This window comes from Meles meles, chromosome X, assembly GCF_922984935.1.
Source record: "Meles meles chromosome X, mMelMel3.1 paternal haplotype, whole genome shotgun sequence".
Classification (NCBI taxonomy): domain Eukaryota; kingdom Metazoa; phylum Chordata; class Mammalia; order Carnivora; family Mustelidae; genus Meles; species Meles meles.
In genome coordinates, this window is record NC_060087.1 from 7,050,090 (window position 1) to 7,073,516 (window position 23,427).

At 45.9% G+C, this 23,427-nt stretch overlaps 1 protein-coding gene across 4 annotated transcripts in view; it reads right to left on the reverse strand.

Annotated features, from left to right (window-relative positions):
* MID1 (midline 1) overlaps nucleotides 1-23,427 on the reverse strand; it is a 339,535-nt gene that overhangs the window by 12,451 nt on the left and 303,657 nt on the right. For all 4 annotated transcript variants that reach the window (XM_045996151.1, XM_045996148.1, XM_045996152.1 and 1 more), the window contains exons 5-8: nucleotides 22,782-22,930; nucleotides 14,662-14,789; nucleotides 9,410-9,553; nucleotides 987-1,148 (exon numbers count right to left, since the gene is read on the reverse strand). In XM_045996151.1, the coding sequence (XP_045852107.1) occupies nucleotides 987-1,148; nucleotides 9,410-9,553; nucleotides 14,662-14,789; nucleotides 22,782-22,930 (583 nt within the window). The remainder of the gene's footprint in view (nucleotides 1-986; nucleotides 1,149-9,409; nucleotides 9,554-14,661; nucleotides 14,790-22,781; nucleotides 22,931-23,427) is intronic.

Sequence of the window (23,427 nt, forward strand, 5' to 3'; positions counted from 1 at the left end):
GTCTACCACGGTTCCATATCGACACACCCCCCCTTTGCTTTCTCTTGGGAGGTCCTACGCAAAGAAATTCCATGTTATAGAACATATTTCTAGATCAAAAATAGTAAAGAAAAAAGAGAGGATAAAAGAAAACACATGTGGGCACAGACAGCAAGGGAGACAACAGTGTTACAAGACACATGTACGGGCCGGATCTTCCCTTGTTGTGTCCTGTGGGGTGTGGGGTGTCCCCATCATCCCTGGCTGCTAACCGTTAGACACCAGTAGCATCCACCCCAGTTCCAACTGCCAAAAATGTCTCCAGACATTGCTCAGTGTCCCTGGGGCGGCTGGGGCAGTGGGGAGGGCGGAACTGCTTCTGAGAATCATAGACCTAGACAGATATCTGGAGTAAGGAATGCCTGAAGAAAGAGTTATTAATTTGCTCTTCTGTTATGGAGAAATAATTTCCCGCTTGCAGCACCCCAATGACCTATCAGGGTCTCTCTCTCTCTCTCTCTCTCTCTCTCTCTATATATATATATAATTTATATTCATATGATTTTATATAATATATAAATTTTATATAAAAAATAAAATAAGAAACATATAAATAAAAATAGTAAATATTTATAAATATATAAAACACAAATATATATATATGTTATATATTATGTACACACACACACACATATTATGAAACACACACACACACACACATCTGTTCTAATTCTCACAAGAACCCCTCCAGGATTATGTGTTAGAAGAGCGAGCGGGTCTGAAGTCGATGCAGAGAAGTGGATGGACTCAGAGCCCTTAAGGGTCGAGAGAGTTGGGGACCCCAGAGGTGTCCGATGCCAACTGCACCCCACCGCCCTGGCTCTTGACTTGCTCCTTGGGCCTGTCGACGATGCCCGAGGCAGACAGAAGGAAAAGAAAGGGGGACAGAGGCGGCCAAAAGGAGAGCAGAAGGGAGGCAACAGCTCTACTGAGCTCGCGGCACTTACTGTTTGTCTTCAGCTTCCCAGGCTCACTGCTGCGGCTGCCCGCCTGGTTGATGGCCTTGACAATGAAGATGTACTTGGTGCCACTCTGCAGACCGTGGACCGTGTAGTGGTTCTGCTTGATGTTGGGCACGATCATCCAGCTGTCGGCCGAGTTACACAGACCTGCGAAGCCAAGCAGACAAGGTACAATTCTTTGTCACTTCTGCATCTCCGAGGGAGCCCGCTAATAAACCGGAGGGCTGTCTCCTGCCTACAGCGGGTGACCGACCTGTATTTATTATTATATAGTCCTGCTGTGGGCCCCAAGTGGAAAACCCCAGGAAAATGATGACATTGCAGCTTCTGCTCAGTAAACACGGGAGCAGCCAAGGCAGTCCTGAGTGGCGTGCTGCACGTGGCGTCCGTGCGCGACACGTCGTGGCGAGGAGAAAGAAGGAAGCCGCAAGTCACCACAGGTTCTGCCCCCGGCCCCCTTAAGCCACACTCAGGAGTGTGATTGTTCAATCGGAATCTCATCAAGTCTGAGCCTCACAGCAGGCGAGAAGAGACCTGAATCACGTAGGAGAAGTTGGTTCCACGGATGTCCACATAGTTGATCGCTTTTGTGCCTCTCATCTTCAGCCTGCCCCGGACCCAGGCCCGAGCGGCTTGGCAGAGATGGGATGGGTTCCCTCGTGGGAATATAAGAGTGTGCGAGAGGAGGCATTCCAAGGCCTCGAGGATTTCTGTTGATGCCTTGGGTCTCCGTCAGTGCCAAGGGGAGCACGTTCCCCAGAGAGTCTTCTCATCTGGGCAGGAGGAGACACCAGGAACAGCTCTACTCCCCCACCCCTGCAGGAGTGAGGCCGGCAGAGACGGCCCGACTTCTGACCGGGGAGCGAAGAAAGCGATCACCAGGGTCACGGGCGTTCCCAGCATTAGCGTGGCCACGGTTAACCAACTCGGGAGCCTGTCCCTAGGAGAAGTGGGGAGCAGCGGCACCCCCAGGCAGCCAGGGCCCAGTGTAGCTCTTAGAAAAGCACGAACAGGGATTCGGACCAGCTGTAGTCCCTAGTGCGGCGGGGCTGCAGCTCTGGCTGTGTTCTGCAGGATGTGGGCTGGGGCGGGGGGCAGGCTGAGGATTTACGATGCTTTTGGAAGAACATGTAGGGAAAAGGAGGCCCGTTTCGTTTTGCAGCTGATGCTGAAAACGTCTCTTTGGTATCGGGCCCGGCGCTGCTCTCTCCACCCATCAATCTCCACTCAAAGAGAACCTTTTCCCAGCCCCCTGGTGACTGGCTGTCACGAAGTTTCCTGACTCTGGTGAATTTCCTTCACCAGTTCTTGGTGGAGGGCTGAGTCCCCCCACTTCCTGAGGGGCTCCGAACTCCCCCCACTCTCTCCCTTTCAGTGGATTTGCAAGTCAAAGGGTTAGTTCTTTTGATCTGGAGGCAACTTATACCTTACAGTAATCCCAAGAAGCAGTCCCTTAATCTTTCTTTGGTCTCACCTCTTTGAGAATGTAATAAAACATTTCTATAGAAGGAAAGTCACATGTGCAGATCCCTACCAAGCCACAAATATCTGCATGGCATTCCAAGATATTCACAGCCCCGTGACATCTGTCTTTGGATCCTACTAAATCCCTTCTCCAACTTTTGGGTTAAAACACTGCTCCTGCCGGTCTGCACCGTTGAGAAGAACCTTAGAAGTCTTTGGTCAAGTGTGAAACTTCACCTCGTCTGATTTGTACCTTGGAGGCACAGTCTCGTTAGACACCCTCCAGGGAGTCACAGATACGTACACTCACACACACATGTACAAACTCACAAGGTCGAATCTGACCCTGTGCGCTTCCCGGCACCTCTTTTCATCTCCACCTGCGAACATTTCACCAGCAGCGCCGCCGGAGTTGACAAAGCCAGCATAAAGCAAGGGAACCGTGGGAGACTCACGGAAGGCGGTCAAGGCGCGTGTGCACTCGTGTTGGAGACGGAGCAGGACGACTGAGGCACCACCCACCCCCACCCACCCCCTGTTCTCCCCCAAGTCGTAGCCCTCTGTTCTCCCGCCCATGCTCACTCATGTGAGACCCAGGAAAACATCCACCAGGGGCTCAGCAACACGGGGCTCTCCCTACTACATTTCCCTTTTGCTACTTCTTCACCTTACCTTTTCCGTGAATACAGCTGTCATAAGCTCGGTGCTTCCGGATAGCACCAAGGCCAAATCACAGATTTGGATCCGACCAAAGAAGGGTCATTTTGAACTCTGAGTTCTGGGCCCCAAGAAGCCTGCGACTCACTTTAGACATTTCATCGTGATCTTCCAGCAGGAATAAAACGAAAACAATGAGTTTTTTCTATGGCCCAGGATAATCCATTCATATTCCTAGACCTTTGTCAACAGCGGTCGAGCACGGACAAACACAGCAACGGCATTCAGTAGACTCAAACGGGAACACTATCGACGTCAACTGTGTTTACACTGTTCCCGTTTCATTGCACATGTTACAGGAAAATGACGATTGTGGTCAAAGAAAGCAAATGTAAAAATGTTTCAATAAACTTTACATCACTGTACGACCAAAAAGCTGCGCTTAATGTGGTAGGGGAATGCTTTCAGCGACATCATAAAGCAGATGTCTGAAATTGCTACGAACAGCAAGTTGGCCTTAAAACCCAACAAAAGAGATTTAATGTTTCAGAACCCTTTTCCAAACAGAAAAGGGACCCTGACCATCCTGATGACTTTGAAGAGGTTGCATGGTTTTTTTCCCCTCAAAGATTAAAAGAACAAAAATGTTGATGGAGTGGTAAAATTTGATTGGACACGTTTATACTGGGACAACCTGCTCTCGCGATCGCTCGCTATTTCTGTGGCGGCTTACCTTTCTGTGACTACTGCTGCCAGGATAATAATTGAGAAGTTGATTAAAAAATGCCAAGAAAGCAGCAGCGACCATTTTCTTCTGGCGGCTGGAGTAAGTGGGGCGTCTCCGAGGACACCGTCACTGCGTTGCTAGTGTTGGTCCTGGGCCAGCGTCACCTAACGTCTTGCATATGGTGCCAAGTGCCAGACCTCTCTGCCTCGGTACCACACCATGTTGGGGCCGCTGACCGGGTTTTACGCATCTCTTTACGAGACACCCGTGGCACCATCCTGGACTGAAAACTCACCTTTCTCCCGATTCATTCTCAATCATCTTTGAGGATATTCCAATATCCACCTTCTCTAACTTGGCTTCCAGTATTAAGGCAACAATGGAATGTGGGAGATAATTAGTTCATAATGAAACTTAATTGAGTTTCTCCATCTTATACATTTTGTTCTCATTCACAATGGGTCAGAAGCATCTCCCTACGTAACGCCGCTCATTACAAGATCCTAATTACATTTGGGATTTCAGAACCTTGTATAGCAACAGTCATCTTGCAGTAAAACACTCTGTATAAAACATTATGCAACACGGACACCCTTCGGAGAGGCGGCGTGTGGCTTCAAACGTCCTTTGTTTCTTCTACCAGATCGGACAGAAGTGAACACCCTTTTCCTTCTTCTCTGTAAAAATAGTATCTGTTTAATAACTGCTCATGAATGTTTTCAAATCGACTAAGATTAATTAAATACAGATAACTACCTCGCCATGGAGACCTGGAGAAGTGCATCTTTGGACTTTGGCTAATAATAAAAGTAGGCTGCTGGGAAAAGGCCCCGTTTAGGATTTTAAATGGTGCACTGAAAGGGGTTTCAGAAAAAAAACATGAAAAACGTTGTGAAATTAAATACATATCTACTTATTAATAAGCAATTCATTAACATCTGTAGGCCTAGGTCTGCTAATAAGAGTGCATAATAAAAAATTAATGGTGTCATTAATTTTGCATTTGAATATATGAATTTGATTAGGGAGAGCCTTTTTATAAGATCAAAAGCTTCACAGATATTATCTAATTCTCCTTCACCAAAGTCAGTTGTGGGCAATTAACTAGAATTCATTATGACAAGTGAACGAACCATGACCTATAGGCAGCGAAGATTCCTAGTGGTACGAGGGGCTGTGGCTGGTTTGGGGCTGTTATGTCTTCTAACGTTCTGTACAGTTTTACTATTAGCTCTCGTCATTCAATGTACCGACATCCGCAAAGGATATTCCTCCAAATGGCGGGACAGATGGACAAACAACATTCAGGGAAGGCCTTGCACTTGAAGAATGTATAAAATGCCATTGTGTAGAAAACCCTCACGAATTTCATGACCGACCTTTATCCCATGACCCAAAATATCAGCTTTAAAAAAAAAAATGCAGTGATGGGTGAGTGCCGCGGTATTTTTGTAGGAATAATAACTTGGACTACCTCTGGGCTGACACTGTGGCAAGCATGGGGCTCAGACCACACTTTTATCATCTCAACCATGGGAAGTTAAAACATCACCTCTCCTTACGGACAAGGAAACAGACGCAGAGGACGTTGAGTAATTCACCCCAAATTACGGAGCTAGTGAGGTCCACAGTTGGGATTCAAATCCAGGTCCCTCTCAGCCATCACACACATATATAATAGTCAAGAAGAAAATAATTTGAAGGTCTTTGCATGTCCGTTTTCTTTTTATTTAGATTTATTCTTTCTTTCCATGCTACAGTTCGATCCTGTAGGCCTCAGGACTTCACTATGCTGGTTTAGTGGACGTTAGAGACAAACAGCTCCCGGTACTAACGGGCTGATGAGAGTGTCCAGTCAGATGGGCATGTGCGGTTTCCCTGATTTCCACCGGTCCCAGGAGGAACAGCCTTTCCCACATGGGTGCGCCACACAAGCAAGGTCTGTCACCTTCAAGAAGTCATCCCCATTTACCTTCTTGTGGCAACTCATTTTGGGGAACAAAACACCGTGTCTGGAATCACCGAGAATGGAGCTCTGAATTCAGTGGAGTCGCTGGTGGTGGGTTTCTGAAGGCATGGCCTTTTCTCGTCGACTCCATTCCTATGTTTTTGTTTTGATATTATTTTTCATGCCAACAGCATGGAAGCCAAGTCAGCCAGAGAAACCCCAAGTTTTAGGCACTAGGTCTCTTCTTTTCATTTGGTGGGGGGTTGTGGTGGAGGGAAGCACTGGGATTGAGTCCAAGTTCTGAGCGTATCTACCGTCTTTCAGCTCCACATCCTCGCTCCTCACGTATCCACACTCTTTGCGGAGCAACCTTGCTGGCCCTCACATTCTGACTCTGGGCTCGCCCGTGGAACTTGCTTTGGCTTCTAGCACATCAGCTAACATGACAAAGACAGGGGCCTAGGGGCCTGCAAAGCACATGTTTAAGTGTGCCTGTCCTTACAGGCGTGCGCTGCACTCACCTGCGCTCACCAGGAGAATGCACCCATGTGGGACAATAGGGGGCAGCCTCAATCTGCAGCATGACCTTGACAGAGCCTTACCAAGGTCAGTGGGACCAGCAGACTCCCACCTGATTCCAGACACACAGGCAGTACATGTTTACTGTTGAATGCTACTTCGGTTCTGTGGTTGTTGGCTGATCAGTAAAAGCCAACTGATACAGGGCCTGCCCGTCTAGGCCAAGGCTCTACGTAGTGTCCCAACGCCCACAAAAATTCACTTTAAGACGCTTCAGGAAAGACGGAACTATCTATGGCAGATGCGCTCTTGGGTAGCCCCCATGATTCCCCAGTGATATATTCATGACTTCATGTAATTCTCACCCTCCTTGAGCGCAGGCAAGACCTGTGACCTGCTTCCAAAAAAAGAGAATATGGCAAAGGACAAAAGTCCTAGCATCGTGGGTTTGCAAATGTACTTACGGTCCCCGATCAGCTATTTCTGAGTTAATCAAAAGAGATTATTCTGGGTGAACAAAGCAAGGTAAAGAACTGTGTTTGGCCCACTACCTTTTGTGTCCCTAAAAAATGTATTTCTAGATGTGTGTGAGTGTCTGTGCATCCTTTTGTATCAACAGACAACCACAGGAAGGATGCCTGTGAAATGGAGTTGGCGCAGTAGGTAACTTTGGAACTGCCATATTGGGGCTTTGGGGCTGCCATATTGAAAAACATCCAATTGTCACCGTAGACATTTTATATATTATCACACAGTGTTCGTGCATTACTTACTAAAAAGAAAGGTTTTAGGGAGGTTAGTATTTCTTCATGCACGTAGAACTAGGGATAAGGAGCAATACCAGAAGAATCCAAAATCCTGAAAGGAGGGCAAAATGATGCCGAACCATGGCAAACCATTGATATGCCCGTGCTGTTTAGACTTGCCCCCCACAGCACTTGCAACAGCTGGAGACAGTAATGGTGTTTGCTGGGGATATGGGTCAGAGGTGGAGAAGTCTCTTCTGGAATTGATCTTTTCCTAACCTTCATGGGCGCTGCTGCCACTGGCGGGTCCCGGCCATCTCTGCCTCTGTGAAATATTACAGACCTCCAAGCTCATGTCTTTGCTTCCGGTTTTGCCCTGTTCCACTCTATCTCCCACAGCACTGCCTGAGGGGGCTTCTAACCCTATATCTGATCGCACTGCTCCTCTGGGTGGGGAAAAATCCCACACTGTGTTGCCCGAGTGGCCCTCTGTGGTCTAGGTCTTTACTGTGGGTGAGGATTAAGAGACTGGTAATTAAGAACATGTGCTTTCTGGAACGAGACCTAGATGGGTTTGAGTCCCAGTTCTATTTCTCTGTCTTCATTTCCCCCCATCTCCCCTTCCCCACTCAATTCTCCAGCCAGGCTTGAGTAGAGAGTGTCTCAGAAAATGCCTTGCCTTTCTCCGTCTCCACAGGTTTGCCCCCGATCATGTGGCTGCCTGGCATTCCCCTTAGCTTGCTGATATGCACCCACTCTCTTTCAAAACTTAGTTAAACCATCATTTCCCCCAAGACATTTTCACCCACCATGTCTGCCCTCTTACTCAGGCAGCTGGCCACAGAGGTTAGCAACATTTCATGATTTTTTTTTTCCTCCTTACACATTCCTGGAAAATGGTAAGATTTTAATAAAGCCTTCCAAGGCAGGCCAATTAGGGAGTGGAAGGTCAGAGGGTTGAGGAAGGAAGACTGGGAAACGAGGATCTAAGGAGGCCGGGGGGTCTGTTTGTTGGTATGAGCCGGCAATGCTAGTTACTTGGAGGTGGGGTTCTTCACGCATCCCTCTTTTCCCCCCCCCTCTTTTAATTAATCCTAAATTTAATTTCTTTTTTAAGCATCAGGTACCTCAGAATTCCTTGTGCTAGGAAAGAACAGCGTGCTTAAGGGAGAAGACGTGTAAGTAATAAAAGCACATTCAGTTGATATGGATTTATTCAAAATATTTCTTTGTTGAAAAGTGACTGCTATTCTATTCTATTCTGTTCTACTTTGATATGTTCTCTTTCCATTTGCTAAAGAAGTTTCAAACTTGCTTCCCCGAAAAGCCACTTCTTCTGGTCCTCTCCCATTTACTCAACTCAATTTGAGTAACCGTAGGGGTAGGGAGGCGAGACTGCTTGGTTACCACCGCTCTGGCCAGCAACTAGGGTTCTCTGAGCTCATCAACCTGTCTCTGATACCAGATAGCTCATAGGCCCCAGGGAGAGAAGGGTTTCTCTGTGTTTCAGGTAAGGTCTGAAATTCTTCCCAGGTGGGGGCCAATGACTAACATTTTAAACAACGGGCCTGCTCTCCTCCAAATGGGATGTGGTATTGGGCACTGTTCGGCTATCTGCTTTATTAAATTCTTTTTTCACGTTGTGAAATAACACTCAGAGAAGTACGTAATACTAAATGTAGGATAAACTCACTAAATCGTGTAACTCTCACCCAGAAAGTAGTTAACCCCATGAGCCCCTGTATACTGCTTCTCAGTGGTGCCACTCCCCTCCCATCCGGGAAGTAACCATCATCCTCTCTTTCATTTATCATTTTTACACCTATGTATGTATCTCTAAACAAAACAGGTTTTTTTAAAGATTTATGTATTTGAGAGCGAGCGAGCACATGTGCAAGTCAGATTCCCCAGTAAGCACGGAGCTCAACGCAGGGCTTGATCCCACGACCCTGAGATCACGATCTGAGCCAAAATCAAAGAGTTGGGACACTTAACCTACTGAGCCACCCAGGCACCCCCGCCCCACAAAATGGTTTCCCTTTTTATCTTTAAATTATGAGTGTATACTGCATGTGTTCTTTTATTTCCTGCTTCTTTCTCTTAAGTGTATGTTTGTAAGACTCATCCGTGTGGACTGTTAGAGATCACTATTTTTATCACTCTTTGGCCCGCTATTTTTGCTAGTATAGTACAAGTGAATGCGATCATCCTCTTGGTGAGGAAATGTAGCCAATGCCTATTGTGAATCCTTTCCTTCCTTGTCTTACCTTGACGCTTCAATTTAGAATTGCCATCTAACAGAAGACAGTCACCAAACAGAGAAATCGATAGAGGGCGTGATACTCACTAACGACATTGGCTTGTCCGGTGAATATGGTGTACTGGAGCTCATAGGAAACCACGCTGAACTCATCATCGGAGGTCCAGTGAACGGTGATGGTGTCGTAGGAAGCGGTGCAGAGCTCTTCTCTAATTGTAGGAGGGTTGGGAGCTGGGAGTGGGGGAGGGGGATCAAGAACGCTCATCAGCCAAAAAGCAGGTACCTCCGGGACACATTTCAGAAGAGACATGGACAAAAGCCTGTCAAAGCAAGCCTTTCTACACAGGTCCATCAGGACCACTAGCACAGAGGTGGTGACCCCGATCCAAAGCACCAACGTCTGGTTGGCTGGTCGCTGCTGTCATTAAAGGGCAGCGTGACTTCAGCCAGCCAGTAGGGACGTATCTCTATTTATCATGAAAGTACATTTAGGAGGTTAAGCAAATAATACTCTTATCCATGAAAAAAAATATTAAACAAAAAGCAAACAAGATGAACTTCGGTGATTTCACCCACACTGGAGAGATGGCAAACTTTTCCTATAAAGGGCTAGGTGGGAAATATTTTAGGTTTTTTTTTTTTTTTCATTTTATTTATTTTTTCAGTGTAACAGTATTCATTCTTTTTGCACAACACCCAGTGCTCCATGCAAAACGTGCCCTCCCCATTACCCACCACCTGTTCCCCCAACCTCCCACCCCTGACCCTTCAAAACCCTCAGGTTGCCCCAACCTCCCACCCCTGACCCTTCAAAACCCTCAGGTTGTTTTTCAGAGTCCATAGTCTCTTATGGGGGGGTAGGGGGATAGGAGAAGAGTAAATGAAACAAGATGGGATTGGGAGGGAGACAAACCATAAATGACTCTTAATCTCACAAAATATTTTAGGTTTTGCGGGCCATACATTCTTTGTCCTTTCAACTCTGCTGCTGCACTATGAAGGCAGCCTTGGCAATTCGTATTCATATGGACGTGCGCAGATTCCAGTAAAACTTTATTGATAAAAAGAGGTGAGGGCTAGATTTGGCCTACGAGCCAAGGTCTGCCAACCTCTGAGCTACGTGAGGTCACGTATTCTTATATTTACACACCCGATTGGAAAAATACCGATGTTTGTTATCCTATAACAAACCCAGCCAAATAATTGTTTGAAGATTTTCTCTCATTAGAAGTTTTGATGCCTTATTTAAAAAAAAACACCTTATTAGTGTGGCCCTATTTTGCTCTCATCTTTCAGTTTTATAGGTGATATTTCAAATCAAGAAGAACATGATTAACAGTCAATCCTATCTAAGAAGTACATTTTCCTTCCCCAAGAAAACATGGTTCCTTGGCATTTGCTTAACTTTATTACTGGAGAAGGCTGCTGTTTTATGTCTCGAATACAGTCTGGAGCAGAGAAGTCTAAATCCTAGCAAAATAATGATTTGAAGTTGACTCAAAATCTACCAGCTTGATTTCAGTAACTGGTTTTATGAGAAGAGTTTGTGAGCAAGAAAAAGACGAGGCAGGGAATGCTTTGCACTGGCAATAATATTTCAGAGCAGGGCTTGGCAAACTATGGCTATGGGCCAAATCTGGCCCACTGCCTGTTTTTGTAAATAAAGTTTTATTGGAGCACAGCCAGGCTCATTCATTTATGTATTGTCTGTGGCTGCTTTTGTGCACTAGCAGAGTTGAGTAGTTGGGACCATATGTCCTGCAATGCCTAAAATATTTACCATCTGGCCCTTTATAGTCAAAGTTTGCCAACCCCTGGTTTGGAGAATCGATCCAGGCCTTTATTTCCAGTCTTCTGTATACTAGAACCTAACTTCAAAAGGAGAAACATATTGTATTCTATAGATGTGGAGCGACCTCTGTTCACACTATTGCAGAGTTCTTTCCTGCTCTAAATTTTGATTAGGCCTGAGGAGTCCTAAACAAACCCACAGAGGGAGAAGAGTTTGTAAAAATGGCAACTTGAAAACTCGAATTGCTTTAGGCTTCATTTTGTCCAACTTCTATGTTTGTTGCAGAAAGTCAATGAGGGTGGCTTGGTCTCTTGCTCACTGAGTTCCACCAACATGACTACACACCTGTGCGTGTGGGCTGGCAATACATTAAGTCATGGGTTGGGACAGAAAGGCTCCATAGAGCCCTTAAAGCATTCTTTCTGCAATGTGTATTTATACGTCTGTCTCCTGAAGTATATCCGCATGCAAGATTTAGTGTCGTGTGCTGTGACTTGGTTGTGCATGAGTCAGGGACACCGAGCCAGGGGAGGCCCAGCTGCTCCATAAAACTCCTGAGGATCGTCTGTGTGGCCGCTGTCGCTGTGCGATCACCCGGCAGGGAGTGGTGGAGAAATGCTTATTCTCCCATAATCTAAATAGCTCACTGAATTACTTTTCTATCAACCACTGGAGAAAAGATGGTGTCTTTTCTGTGTTGCAATAGAGGATTAAGTAGAAAGCAAACTTGTGTTCAAAATAAGCAAGTAGCTGTGATCGGGGAGGAAATGTCACCTCTGTGGGTTATTAACTTGACATACCACTTAGAGGCATGTCACAGACGGAAAAAAATCATCTTGTTTTCACAGCCACGCAGGCTAACCCTGTTTTGACTATAAGCCCAATGGGTTTGTCCTGAAAAGTCAATACCCAATTTACTGTAAATGAGGACAGCAGCATGCTGCCAATTTCAATATTCATGGGATTGGTAGCAGAACTGTTATTTTCTTGCCTCTGTCATCAACAGGACACGAGAAATGGTGGGCTAATACTCCACAAACACTTCATTTCCTGCTTACAAACGTCTGATAAACTATTTGGACTTGGCAATATCAGCCAAGCATCATATGTTATGGCCAGGATCGATGTTATGTCTAGAAATGGGCCAGATTTGTATTTGAGGTTTGACGGTTAAGAAGGCAGAATGGCAGGTACCCCATGTGGTCTCTAGCTTGGCATAAACAGCGATCGGGATGATATATGGGGTACACAGTCCTAGTCGGTACAAACGACTTCCTTGTCTTCCCCTTTAATCATTGCCTTGGCATTTGCATGGAGACGGAGCCCATGAGTGTATGCCCACCAGAACACCAGTAAACGATTACTGGGCAATGGGGAGGACACACTCAGGTCAACAAGACACTGACTTTGCACAGAAAGGTCATGTGCCCGGCCCAACAGTCTTTCAGTCCTCTTTTTCCTTGGGCATGACCTTGTGATGTGGATCTGGCCCCCGAGACACAAGTGGGAGTTTGCCAGGTGGGCCTTCGAAGCAAGCTTTTTGTTTTCCTCATAAACAAGGACAGAATTTTGTCCCTGTTTCCCCTGCATCCGTCTCTTTTCACCTGTAACTTGAGCACGATGCATGGAGGCGGGGCAGCTGTGCTGTGTGTGGCAAAAAGGCAGCGCAGGGAAGATGGCAGAGCAGGGAGAAAGCAAGAGCCTGGGGTCTGCGGTCCTCTCTGAGCCGCTGCCCAGGCTTGGAGCACACAGCTCCGTGCCCGGGTTTGCAGGATACAAACACCGCTTGATGGGTTTAGTCACTGCTAACTGGATTTTCTGTTGTTGCCATCTACTCAATTCCAAATGATGCAAGAAAAAAAAAAAAGACTTTTCATAGGATGCCATCATGAAAAACCACTCAGCCAGAGAAAATCTAGACCTGTGATGCCTAATACAGTAGCCACAAACTGTTGAAACTTCTATTAAGTTTAATTAAAGTTCAATGAAGGTAAAGACTCACCATGTACATTTCAAGTTTCTGATAGCCCCATGTGGACAGCAGCTACCAAAACGGACAGTGCCCATACAGAATGTTTCTATCATTGTGGCAGGTTCTAGGCGGGTAGCGTTAGTTTAGACAGATCTCAGAGTTAAAAGCTTAAAAAGGGGGGCAGTATATGAATAAATATTTGAAACCGAGTTTGGTTCCTTACTGCAAATGCACTTTGGAGTCAACTTCTTTCTTCCTTAATAAGAGTGGTGTGGTTTGAGAAAATGACATAAGATAAGTTGGTGGGATGAACACTTTGCTTGCAAATGCAGAAAGGCTAAAAACAGCACCTCGGATTCTTGCAAAAAAAAAAAAAAAACCTATCTGGGTATAACACCCCTTGGATATAAAACTGCTCGTTTTTGATCCATAGACTGTGAAAGCGAACATCACACAATGTTCCCTTTCTCCTGCTCCATCTTTTCCAACCACCCTCCCACACGCACGCGTGCAGAACTGAAATGCGGAAGCTGACGCCATGCTGAGTTAGGGATGTGGTCTCTCGAAGGCTGCATGTCCTCAGTTCCATGCACATCTGGCTTCACTGTATACCTGGAGCCTTCCAGAAGTCCTAGGCACCAGTGGCTTTGGCTAACACAAATAAAGGTCCTTTAAACAATCTGCATTCCACCAGCAAATGATTTCAGTCCTCACTCTCGAGGTCGACAGTGAAGAAACATTTGGAAGCATGGTTAGGAACAGGAGTAGCCTGAGGTTTTCTTTTATTGCTGTTCCTTTTGTTTCGTAAGTTTGACCCCCCCCACACCATAAAAACTGTCTATCAGAACGATGGCACTGGGAATTCACATGTGATTTTTGGGACATTTGCTGTGGTGACCCTTTGCCAAGAAGAAGTGCAGTCTTTTACCAGAAAGAACAAGAGGTCTTTGGAGTCCGTACGGACCCTAGCCAAATTCGAATTCTGCCACTCGCGAGCTACCTGACCTCCAGCGAGACGGGTGACCCCGTCATGGGAAAAATGAGGATTATAACACGCAAGATCATGCCAGATCTCAGATACAAAGAGCTGAAGCAAGGTAGACACTCAATCAAGAGTTAGCTGCCAACTGTTTCTCTGCCAAGACACCGCGAGAGTCAGATGCCTTGCTGAGATGAAGTGGAAAACAGTCCCGCTACCTTACGCGAGTCTGAGATGGCCGGCAGAGTTGTTCTTTGTGACACCCACACTCTGAGAGGGGGAGAAAATGGCAGGAAGTATGTGTTTAATTCTCGAGATGTGCCTTTCTCCTCTGTCCCCAATTTGGTCTCGGACCGTGTCGTTTTGGGTGGGGAAACAAAAAAAATGCATGCCAGAAATCATTTACGGGAATATTAGACTCCATTCCTGAATCAGGAGGCCACAGCGCTGTTTTTGAGGGAATCGATGTGGTGGGAAAGTATGCGTATCACCGATTGCATACGATATCAAAGCGCGCACGCAGTATTAAAGCACGCGCGCGCACGCACACACACACACACACACACACACACACACACACACACACAAGACAATACCTGTAAGGTAATCCAGACATTCTAGCAATTTCTTCTCTCGGGAAAAATCTAAGGCAAAGGTATCAAATGTGTCATTGAGGTTGATTTCAGGAATTAGGACCTGGGAGGATGCAGTCGCCATGGAGACTCTGTAATTTAAACAAAACAACTTTTTAGAAATGTCAAGATGCCTGTCACTGTCACTGCCTGGGAATGAAAAAAAATAAAAGGAAAAGAAGGATCATTTTAAAATAGGGCTGTTTTTACACGGGAGCCTCAAAGAGAACCTGGGAACAGCACAACACAGGCAACACAATGCAAACGATCAAGCTTAAAGACGAGGCAAGGGAACTGGGGAAACAGTAGAATGGCTCCCCCCTCCCCGCCCGCCTTCCTTTTTACTGTCGGAAAAAAAATTCCCCACGGAGGTGGAAGAATATTCATATCTCATGTTGCTGTGTATTTAACAGCCTGGCCCCCTTCACATCTAACCCCAGCAAGAAGCACATAGCTCCGGGCATTTCTTCACACATCTGTCTGGGAAACTGTTTGTTCCTTTCAGACCCGACCCTGCTCCACTTCAAAGAGGAGTCTCCAAAATTTCAAACTGCATAAAAGGCAAAGTGAAGATTAAAAAAGAATGTTTCCAGATATTGGATTAGTTTAATCAATTACTAGCCTCTCTCTAAAATAAACATTAAAAAAGGAGTTTTTGTCTGGCTTGTTTCGTTCTTCTTCTATTCATTTTTTTTTTCTTTTGGCACCATATTCCCAGCAGATGCCATGGAAAATATTCATGAGCTCTCTCACAAATTCCTCCAATGGATGACCCATTTCCCCTCTTCGTTTACAGTTGCTAGTTAAGCGTTCTCATTTATAAACTATAAAGCAACGTATTGGTGAGTACGACGGTCCTGCTACAAGAGAATCTCATGCTATGTGTGTGTTAACCCCTCAGGTTGATTTGCAAAGTTTAGTTGCCAATAGCAGAATGTTTGGACTAATTAAAAAATGCAAGCAATCCTCTTAAAAACGATACAGTTGTGGCATGACGTAAACCACGTCTGAGCGTCTCAGACCATGCTAGACCCATGATCTTGTTGATCTGGGTATTTCAGGAAGTTCGGTAAACACCACCAAGGGCCAACTACATGTAGAGTGCTGGGTAGGGTGCTGGGAATCGGTGAGCAAAGAAATGCTCTGAAATGGTTCATCTCTAAATCTAGTCATTTTCTCATTAAGAGTGCTGGTGCTCATTTATAGAAAGTCACAAAGCTAGCTGGCAGCAGCCAGGAAGAGAATTCTAGGTCTAAACTCTTCCATTTAATCTAGAAAAATTTCAGCCTGGTTACCTACGAAGATCTATCTCCTCTTGGGTCTCTTAATGGCTCTTAAAACTTTGTATCTTATAAAGATGATGTATTTTGGCTAAAAAAATTATACTTGCGGGTCTATCCATACAATGGAATATTATTCATGCATGAAAAGGACGGAAGTACTGATACACAAAACAGTGTGGATGAACCTTGAAAGTGTTAACGCTAAGTGAAAGAAGTCTGATGCAAAAGGCCGTGTATTGTATGATCTATTTGTAGGAAATGTCCAGAACAGGCGACTTCCCAGAGACAGAGAGCAGACTGGCGGGGGGGGGGGGGGGGGAGTGGCGCAGTGGATGATGACTGCATAATGGGTATGGAGTTTTTGGGGGGTAATAAAAAGATTTTGGAACTCTTATTGCACAACATCATGAATATGCCAAATACGACAGATGGCACACATTAAAACGGTTAATTTCATGTTCTCTGAATTTCACCTCAGTATAAGTTACACCTGTGAAGTGCTCAAAATCCTTAGAAACGAAGTTTCTAGAATTACGCTTCTGATACATTTCCAGTTCTGTGTCGGGAGGGTGGTAGGCAGGATAATTAATAATGTAATGACCAGGATGATATTGGGATCCACTGATAAAAAGTTTAAAGAGGCAGAGACTCTGCAAAGAAACGTTTCCAGTGTTTGAATGAGGGTGGAGAATCTAAATTCACCACCTAACTCTTTCACCGAGGAACAGTAAATAGCTGGGACGCCCAGGTGGCTCAGTAGGTTAAGTGGTGTCTACCTTTGGCTCAGGTCGTGATCTCAGGGTCCTGAGATCGAGTCCCACGTCAGGCTCCTTGCCCAGCACGGAGCCTGCTTCCCCTCTGCCTGCCGCTCCATCTGCTTATGCATGCCCTCTCTCTCAGATAAACAAAATCTTTTAAAAAGAAAAAAAAAAAGAACCAGTGAATAGCAGACTTGTGGGATTTTGTTGGCTAAAGAGCGCCCCCAACAGGAATGGGCTAATTATTGTGACGAACACCTGCTAATTTAGACTGGTGGGTAAAGGCATGGTTATTGGGCGTTTTTCACACATAGTCAAACTGTACTTAAAAAATGCCTTCTTATGACCCATAATCACAAAAACTCCTCAGAACTCAGAGCGACCCGGGATCACTCAGCAAATACATACGGACCTGTTAAAGCATGCCCACACGTACTGAAGAGCCTGCAATATTTGCGTCAGTGCAGAAAGGTTAAGAGAAATGCTATAGCGCCATGTGAACTCCGCAGATAAAAATTTCAGAGGGAACCCCTCATGTTTCATGAGGTCCAGCAGGGAAAACGGCACCGAGCTGTTAAGAAACAGGCGTCTCTCTGTCGCATTTCTCTGCCTTTGTCGCGTGGCTCAGATCTTGGACTGAGAGGATCCCAGGCGCTCTGAGCAGACAATCTCGCTTTAGCGCTCTGCTGTCCAGGGACAGAAGCTTCTGTTCAGGTCCACCCTAAACAGATTTCACTCCCAAGTTTCTCCTGGTTCTATGGTCCACAGTTAACTAAAACATGATTCGGGCAAGCGACAGTGTTTAAAAAAAAAAATGCCAATGCCTGCCATGTCCCTGGTGGGAACTTTGTGGAGTGGGAACGGAAAGGCTGAAAGTCCCTAAGCCTGGGAGGCCAAGACTGACAGCAAGAATCTGTGTGGATTACTGCTGCTTTTAACACCTACACAGTTTTCTGATGGAAGGAGAGATATTTATCTTTGGCTACAATTTCAAATTCGTAATTGGAGTGACAGGCGAGGGGAGATCGGCCAAATTCAACATTTTAGGCCAGTTTTTATTCCCCTAATCCTTGTTGCCCATCTTCTGGCCTTTCAGATGAGCTGCCAAAATCCACCAGGGCCATCAGCCTTAGGCCACTTCTGAAATTCTGAGCTTCCATAGTTTTGTGTGTCTGTGCGTGTGTACGTATATTCGCATGTGCGCACATGCTTGTGGGTGTGTGTTAAGCTCTTATCATACTGAGGCAAATAAGGACATGCGTCCTATCGATGCTTAAGGGGGTGGCCTGCACATTACTTCCTGTTTCTGTTTTGACTTCGATGCTCCTAATCTCTGTGACAGTTTGATAGGGCCACATGGAGGCAATTTTCCAGAAGATGGACGTGTCTGGAGCTATGTGGCTCACAGGCTTTCTCTCAAACAGCCAATGCCAGGGGAAGATGTTCTATCCTTCTTGCCCAATATCCTTCTCCCCATGCCCGACCCTTGACAATGGCACGTAAATGGGTCTCTCTTGGGCGAGTGGGCAAATCACCACGGTAAACCCAGTGAGGTCTCACAGCAGCAAAACGCGGTTTGCTTTGGTCTGCTCAGGATTTCCCAGATGGATTTGGCTCTGGAACTTTGTTGTTGTTTTAACACCAATTAACACCCTACCAGAACACACTTCAAAAACCATGCATCATATGTGCCTGAATTCTTAAAATCAAGCAACATCTCCCCAGTGCTGACAATTGGAGGTCTTGGTTTCATATCTGGGGCAAGTCTGATGGAGGCTTGAATTGCTTACGGTGTTGAAGGACGGCACAGTCAGACACCCTCCTAGGATCTCTGAAAAATGGGTACCGTTCGGAGGGAAGTTTCTTTTTACCATCTTGATAACTGGGTACTAAACGTGATTTTCAGTTCAGATTTCTCATAAGCAACTTTCTTAGGCTTCGATTTAGTGAGGAGTTGGGCTTCCGTAATGCAGTTGTATAAAGATGCCCACACAACCATGCAGAAGACCTAGGTATTAGTGTGACTTGGGAATACAGTGTGTTATGCACCCCATTTGTGGCAATTTAGTGAGTGGGAAGGAAGGGAATTAGCATTTGTTGCATGATCGCCTTGGGACAGGAATCGGACTAACGGTTTTACTGTATTATTTCATTTTGTCCCTATAACAACCATCTTAGGTAGGAACAATCGACATGTTTTATGATTTGTTCACTCATTCATTTACGGCAGGCAGTTTGCTATGTGCCGGCGCTTTCGCGGTGAAAACGAGGTGGCTGGGGGCTCTGCCTGCTAGGAGTGTATGAGCGACTTAGACTCCCAAGTGGTAAAGGAGCAGCCCCGTGCCGGCCATAAGTACTCCCAAGCAATTAGCACAGAGCCAGACACTTGGCTCCAAAGCATATGCCTCTCCTACAATGTAAAGCTTGACGGTCTCTCTCCTTTGGGTTTGGGTTCTTTTTTTTTTTTTTTTAATGCTTCTGAATGAAAAATCTTTTTGCAGTTAGATTCACCCTGTAGAGGAACATACCCACTTTAAGTGATTCTAAGATACAGAACAATCCCATCCAAGTCTCACTTTAGGAAGGCTTGCAGGACTGAAAGTTTGTTCCGAACAGAAGAATAGAGACGGTTTAGAAGTACACAGGTGCCAAAGCCCAAGGCAGACACAGTAGGAGGCAGAGGATGACAAAGTCACGTCCTAGAGAAGAATGTTTACTAAGTGAAGGATTGAAGGGTAGAGACAGGCAGAGACCAGCCCCAGAACAGACATACGAGGCGGGGCCATACTCACATAAACTACGAGAACTTAAATCCAACAGACATCATGGGTTATCTGTTCTTAGGAGTCATCAGCAACAGTATTACAACTCCTGATCGAAGCAGTGATTATGAGCCCAATTTTCTTTTTTACCCCTTTTTTAAAAAACGGTTTTATTTCTTAATTTGAGAGAGAGGGAGGGAGAGGGGGAATGCCTGAGCAGGGGAAGGGGGAGAGAGAGAGAAGGAGAAGCAGACTCCCCGCTGAGCATAGCTTCCACGCAGGCTCCATCCCAGGACCCTAGATCATGATTGTGCCAGCAGGGTACCCCTTTGAGCCCAACACTCTATGCAGAAAATAGCTTCCAGGCAAACCCAAAGCATCATAGTCAAAAAGTGGCAGTGCTGAGATCCCAGCCCAAGTTTCCCAGGTCCTGGTCCCAGCCCCCTGCCCCTTCACTACATTCCTGTCCTGGAAAGAGAGGAAGGCTCAGGAATTGACCGAGAGGATGGACAATGGAGATGGGAAGAGAGGCGCTGCGGGAGCAGAAGGACAAAGGCTCTTGGCCAATGGTTATAGGCACCACGTCTTCAAATCTGCTGGAAATTTAGCTTTCTCATAAGCAGGAGGCCGACTTTCTTATGCCTGGGTTCAGTGACTAGTTTTACTTATTTAAAATGATTTTATGAAAGTACACATACAATCACACCAAGAACTATATATTAGTGAGGCTTGAGAATATACTCTACAGTTGACCCCTGAACGGTGTGGGGATTAGGGGACCCCCAACTCAGGGGAAAATCCACGTATGACTTTTGACTCCCACAAACTTAATTACTAAGAGCCTACCGGTGACCAGAAGCCTCAGTCGATTAACACATCTCTTGTATGTTGTATGTATTATACTCGGCATTCTTACAATAAAGTAAGCTAGGGAGAAGAAAATATTACTAGAAATATTAAGAAATCTTATTATGGAAAATATTTTTTTTTAAGATTTTATTTATTCACCTGAGAGAGAGAAAGAGAGAGAGAGAGCATACACCAGCAGGGGGCCGAGGAAGAAGCAGGCCCCTCTCTAAGCCGGGACCCCGATGTGGGGCTCCATGTGGGGTTCGATCCCAGGACCTGGGATCATGACCTGAGCCAAAGGCAGACGGTTACCGACTGAGCCACCCAGGTGCCCCTTATTATGGAAAATATTATTGAGAAAGTACATTTACAGTACTGAACTATATATATATTTTAAAATCCATGTATAAGTGGACCTGAGCAGTTCAAACCCATGCTGGTCAAGGGTCAACTGTATTCTACAATTCATCTGTAGAAAGAAAAAAATCAAAGTCATGTTTCTGTTCTTGAAGAGATGGGCTTGTTATAGGTAGAAGTGAATGGGACAGGTTATGGCCTGCTGGATCGGTGGAAGATCACATGTAGACATTCATGCACTTACATTCTATTTCAAAGGTAGGTCTTCTTCCAGAATGTTCTATCCCAACTGTTATGGGGCCACATTCTCTCCCCTCAATAGCTAAGAGTCTGTTCGTATTACACTTGATGAAATTTTTAGGGATTACTGAGAAATGCAGCTCACAGTAGCCCTTTCATCTGGACACCTCATGATTCGTAGCTGGAGAAGAGTGCTCTTGGATCCCAGCTGGAAAGCATGACGTAAGCGCAAACAGGGTCTAGCAGAGTGGCCGAGGTACACGGGAGTATTAGCGCCATTTGCAGTTTTTAACCTTAGGATGAACACAGAGCAACTGGATACAGTCCAGATGGGCGCCACAAAGACAAACACTGGGAACCCAGGAGTCATGAGCAAAGACACTGGTTTCTCTTAAGGTAGGGAGGTGATCATTTTAAGGATATGAAAGCAATGATAAGCAGCTGTTAGCCACGTGCTTTGGAAGACATTAAGTACAATAACCAGTCGCGGGTGAGTTTTTCTCAAATATAAGAAATAACACAATGAGGCTCGATACAGGGCCCGGGGTGTAAAACCACTGTACATTACCCTAACTAAGAGAACAGTGGAAACAGAAATGTCAATGCCGACCTCTAAGCGCTATCTTGAGAATTAGCACAGTGTCCAACACAAGCACGCACTCGATTAATGTTAGTTCTCTTTCCTTGAATAAATGCAAGTGAGAAGATGGTGAGTATTTTTTTTCCCTGGGTCAGGTATTGACAAAATACAGCCAGAGGGCGAAATACCTGTTGGGGGAAATGTTTCTGGAAGCCCAGGCACGCCCGTTCTTTTCTGTGTGTGACAGGGCGCTATGGAGTCACCACGGCAGAGCTGAGTAGTTGTGAAGGAGACCTTATCACCAGCAGAGCTGAAAATATTTGATCTCTGGCCCTTTATCAAAGTGTGCAGACTTCTACTCTAGGATAAAGACCAGCATGAATGAGCTGTCCAGGGTTGTCCGGTGATAGGATTCTATTATTGCTTTGCATAAGGGGCAGGGGACTCCGAAAATGAGAATGAATGAAAAGTCAAGGGCATCGGCAGGGGTTGGAGGTATCATTTAGGTGGAGTGAGGTGCTCTTCTCTGGCTCCGCTAACAACTGCTGTAGGCGGGTGAAGGCGAGTAAGTTTGTGCCAGTTGGGACGGGCAGCGTAGAAACATGGACTCCCATCAGTTTCACTGCTGAACTGACCAATGGAATAATGTTATCTTTACGTTCTCTGCCCCAGAATAAAGGATCCTTTAAAAGAGTGACAGTTGGGTCCTCTCTCTCCCACATGAGTCAGCTTTGACCTTTCTGATGAGCAAAGCTTCTCAACCAAATAAACACAGGTCTAACAGAGCACAACACCTGGGCCTTGGCTTTTTTTTCTTCTCCTTTTTAATAGATGAGCCCTGAGATGGAAGAAAAGATTCCCTTTCATGTCATGCCTTCTTTTTGACTCTTTGTTACCAAGTGCATGATAAGATCAGGGCTGAGATTCACAATAATTGCCATTTCTGTGCCACTGTAAGCTTTCTCCCCTTCCCCCCCCCCCCAGCCCCCCCTACCCAAAGCAAGGCTGATTTTATTCTCTCTAACTGGTGGACTCTTGTTTCAAAGGCCTTGAACTCCAGGGTGCTACTGAAAAGGCTTTGACATGTGAAAGGGAAGCATCTTGGGCTGGAACAAAGCAACTCCAAGCCTCTATTCTCCCTGGTACTCAGCCTCCAAAATGAAAACAAAAGCAAGGCGAGGGCAAGGGCAAGCGATCACTCGGCAGACACAGGAGGCCGGCGGCTGAGAACTTTCCAGCAGCCCCCACAACTCACCTCTCGGTGATGCTCTTGGCCGTCTGCAGGAAGCGCGCGTGATCGTTCTCCTTTAGAGAGTGCTCCGCCTGGGAGATGAGGGAGGCCGACCGTTCGATGCACTGCTTGCAGTTGGCAATCTGCTGAGCCAGTTTGCGAAGCCTCATCACCTTGAAAAGAGGCACGGAGACGGTTAGGTGGGTGGCCTCGCTGAGGGAATGCGCATCGGGCTGGATGCTTCTGGATACGTGCGTCCTGCTGCGTGGAAAGTTGTCCTTCCATAAATGTCCAAGAGCGGGCAGAGAAACACGGAAATCCCAGGTACGGGACTCTTGGCTTGGATAGTCTCAATCTCCTTGGAGAAGTGTCGCTAATTTGTTTTATGAGAAAATACTCTATTGTGAATTGCTTCCTTGTTGATGGGGAAAAAAGGTGCTGCCTAATGACAAGTTGCAAGGGTCACCAGACCCCGTCCCTCGCCATTCCACTCAATTACTAGTAGATGGCAGCGACTGCTGGGACTTTCTCTATCTCGGGTTTTTGGCTGGGCGGTCAAGAAACTAAGACATCCCCGTAGGTACGAATGCATGGCTTAAGCAAGGACCATTTTCTAAAAAGGTCTTTGTGATCCGCATCATAAAACCGTGATGGGAAAACATGAGGTATT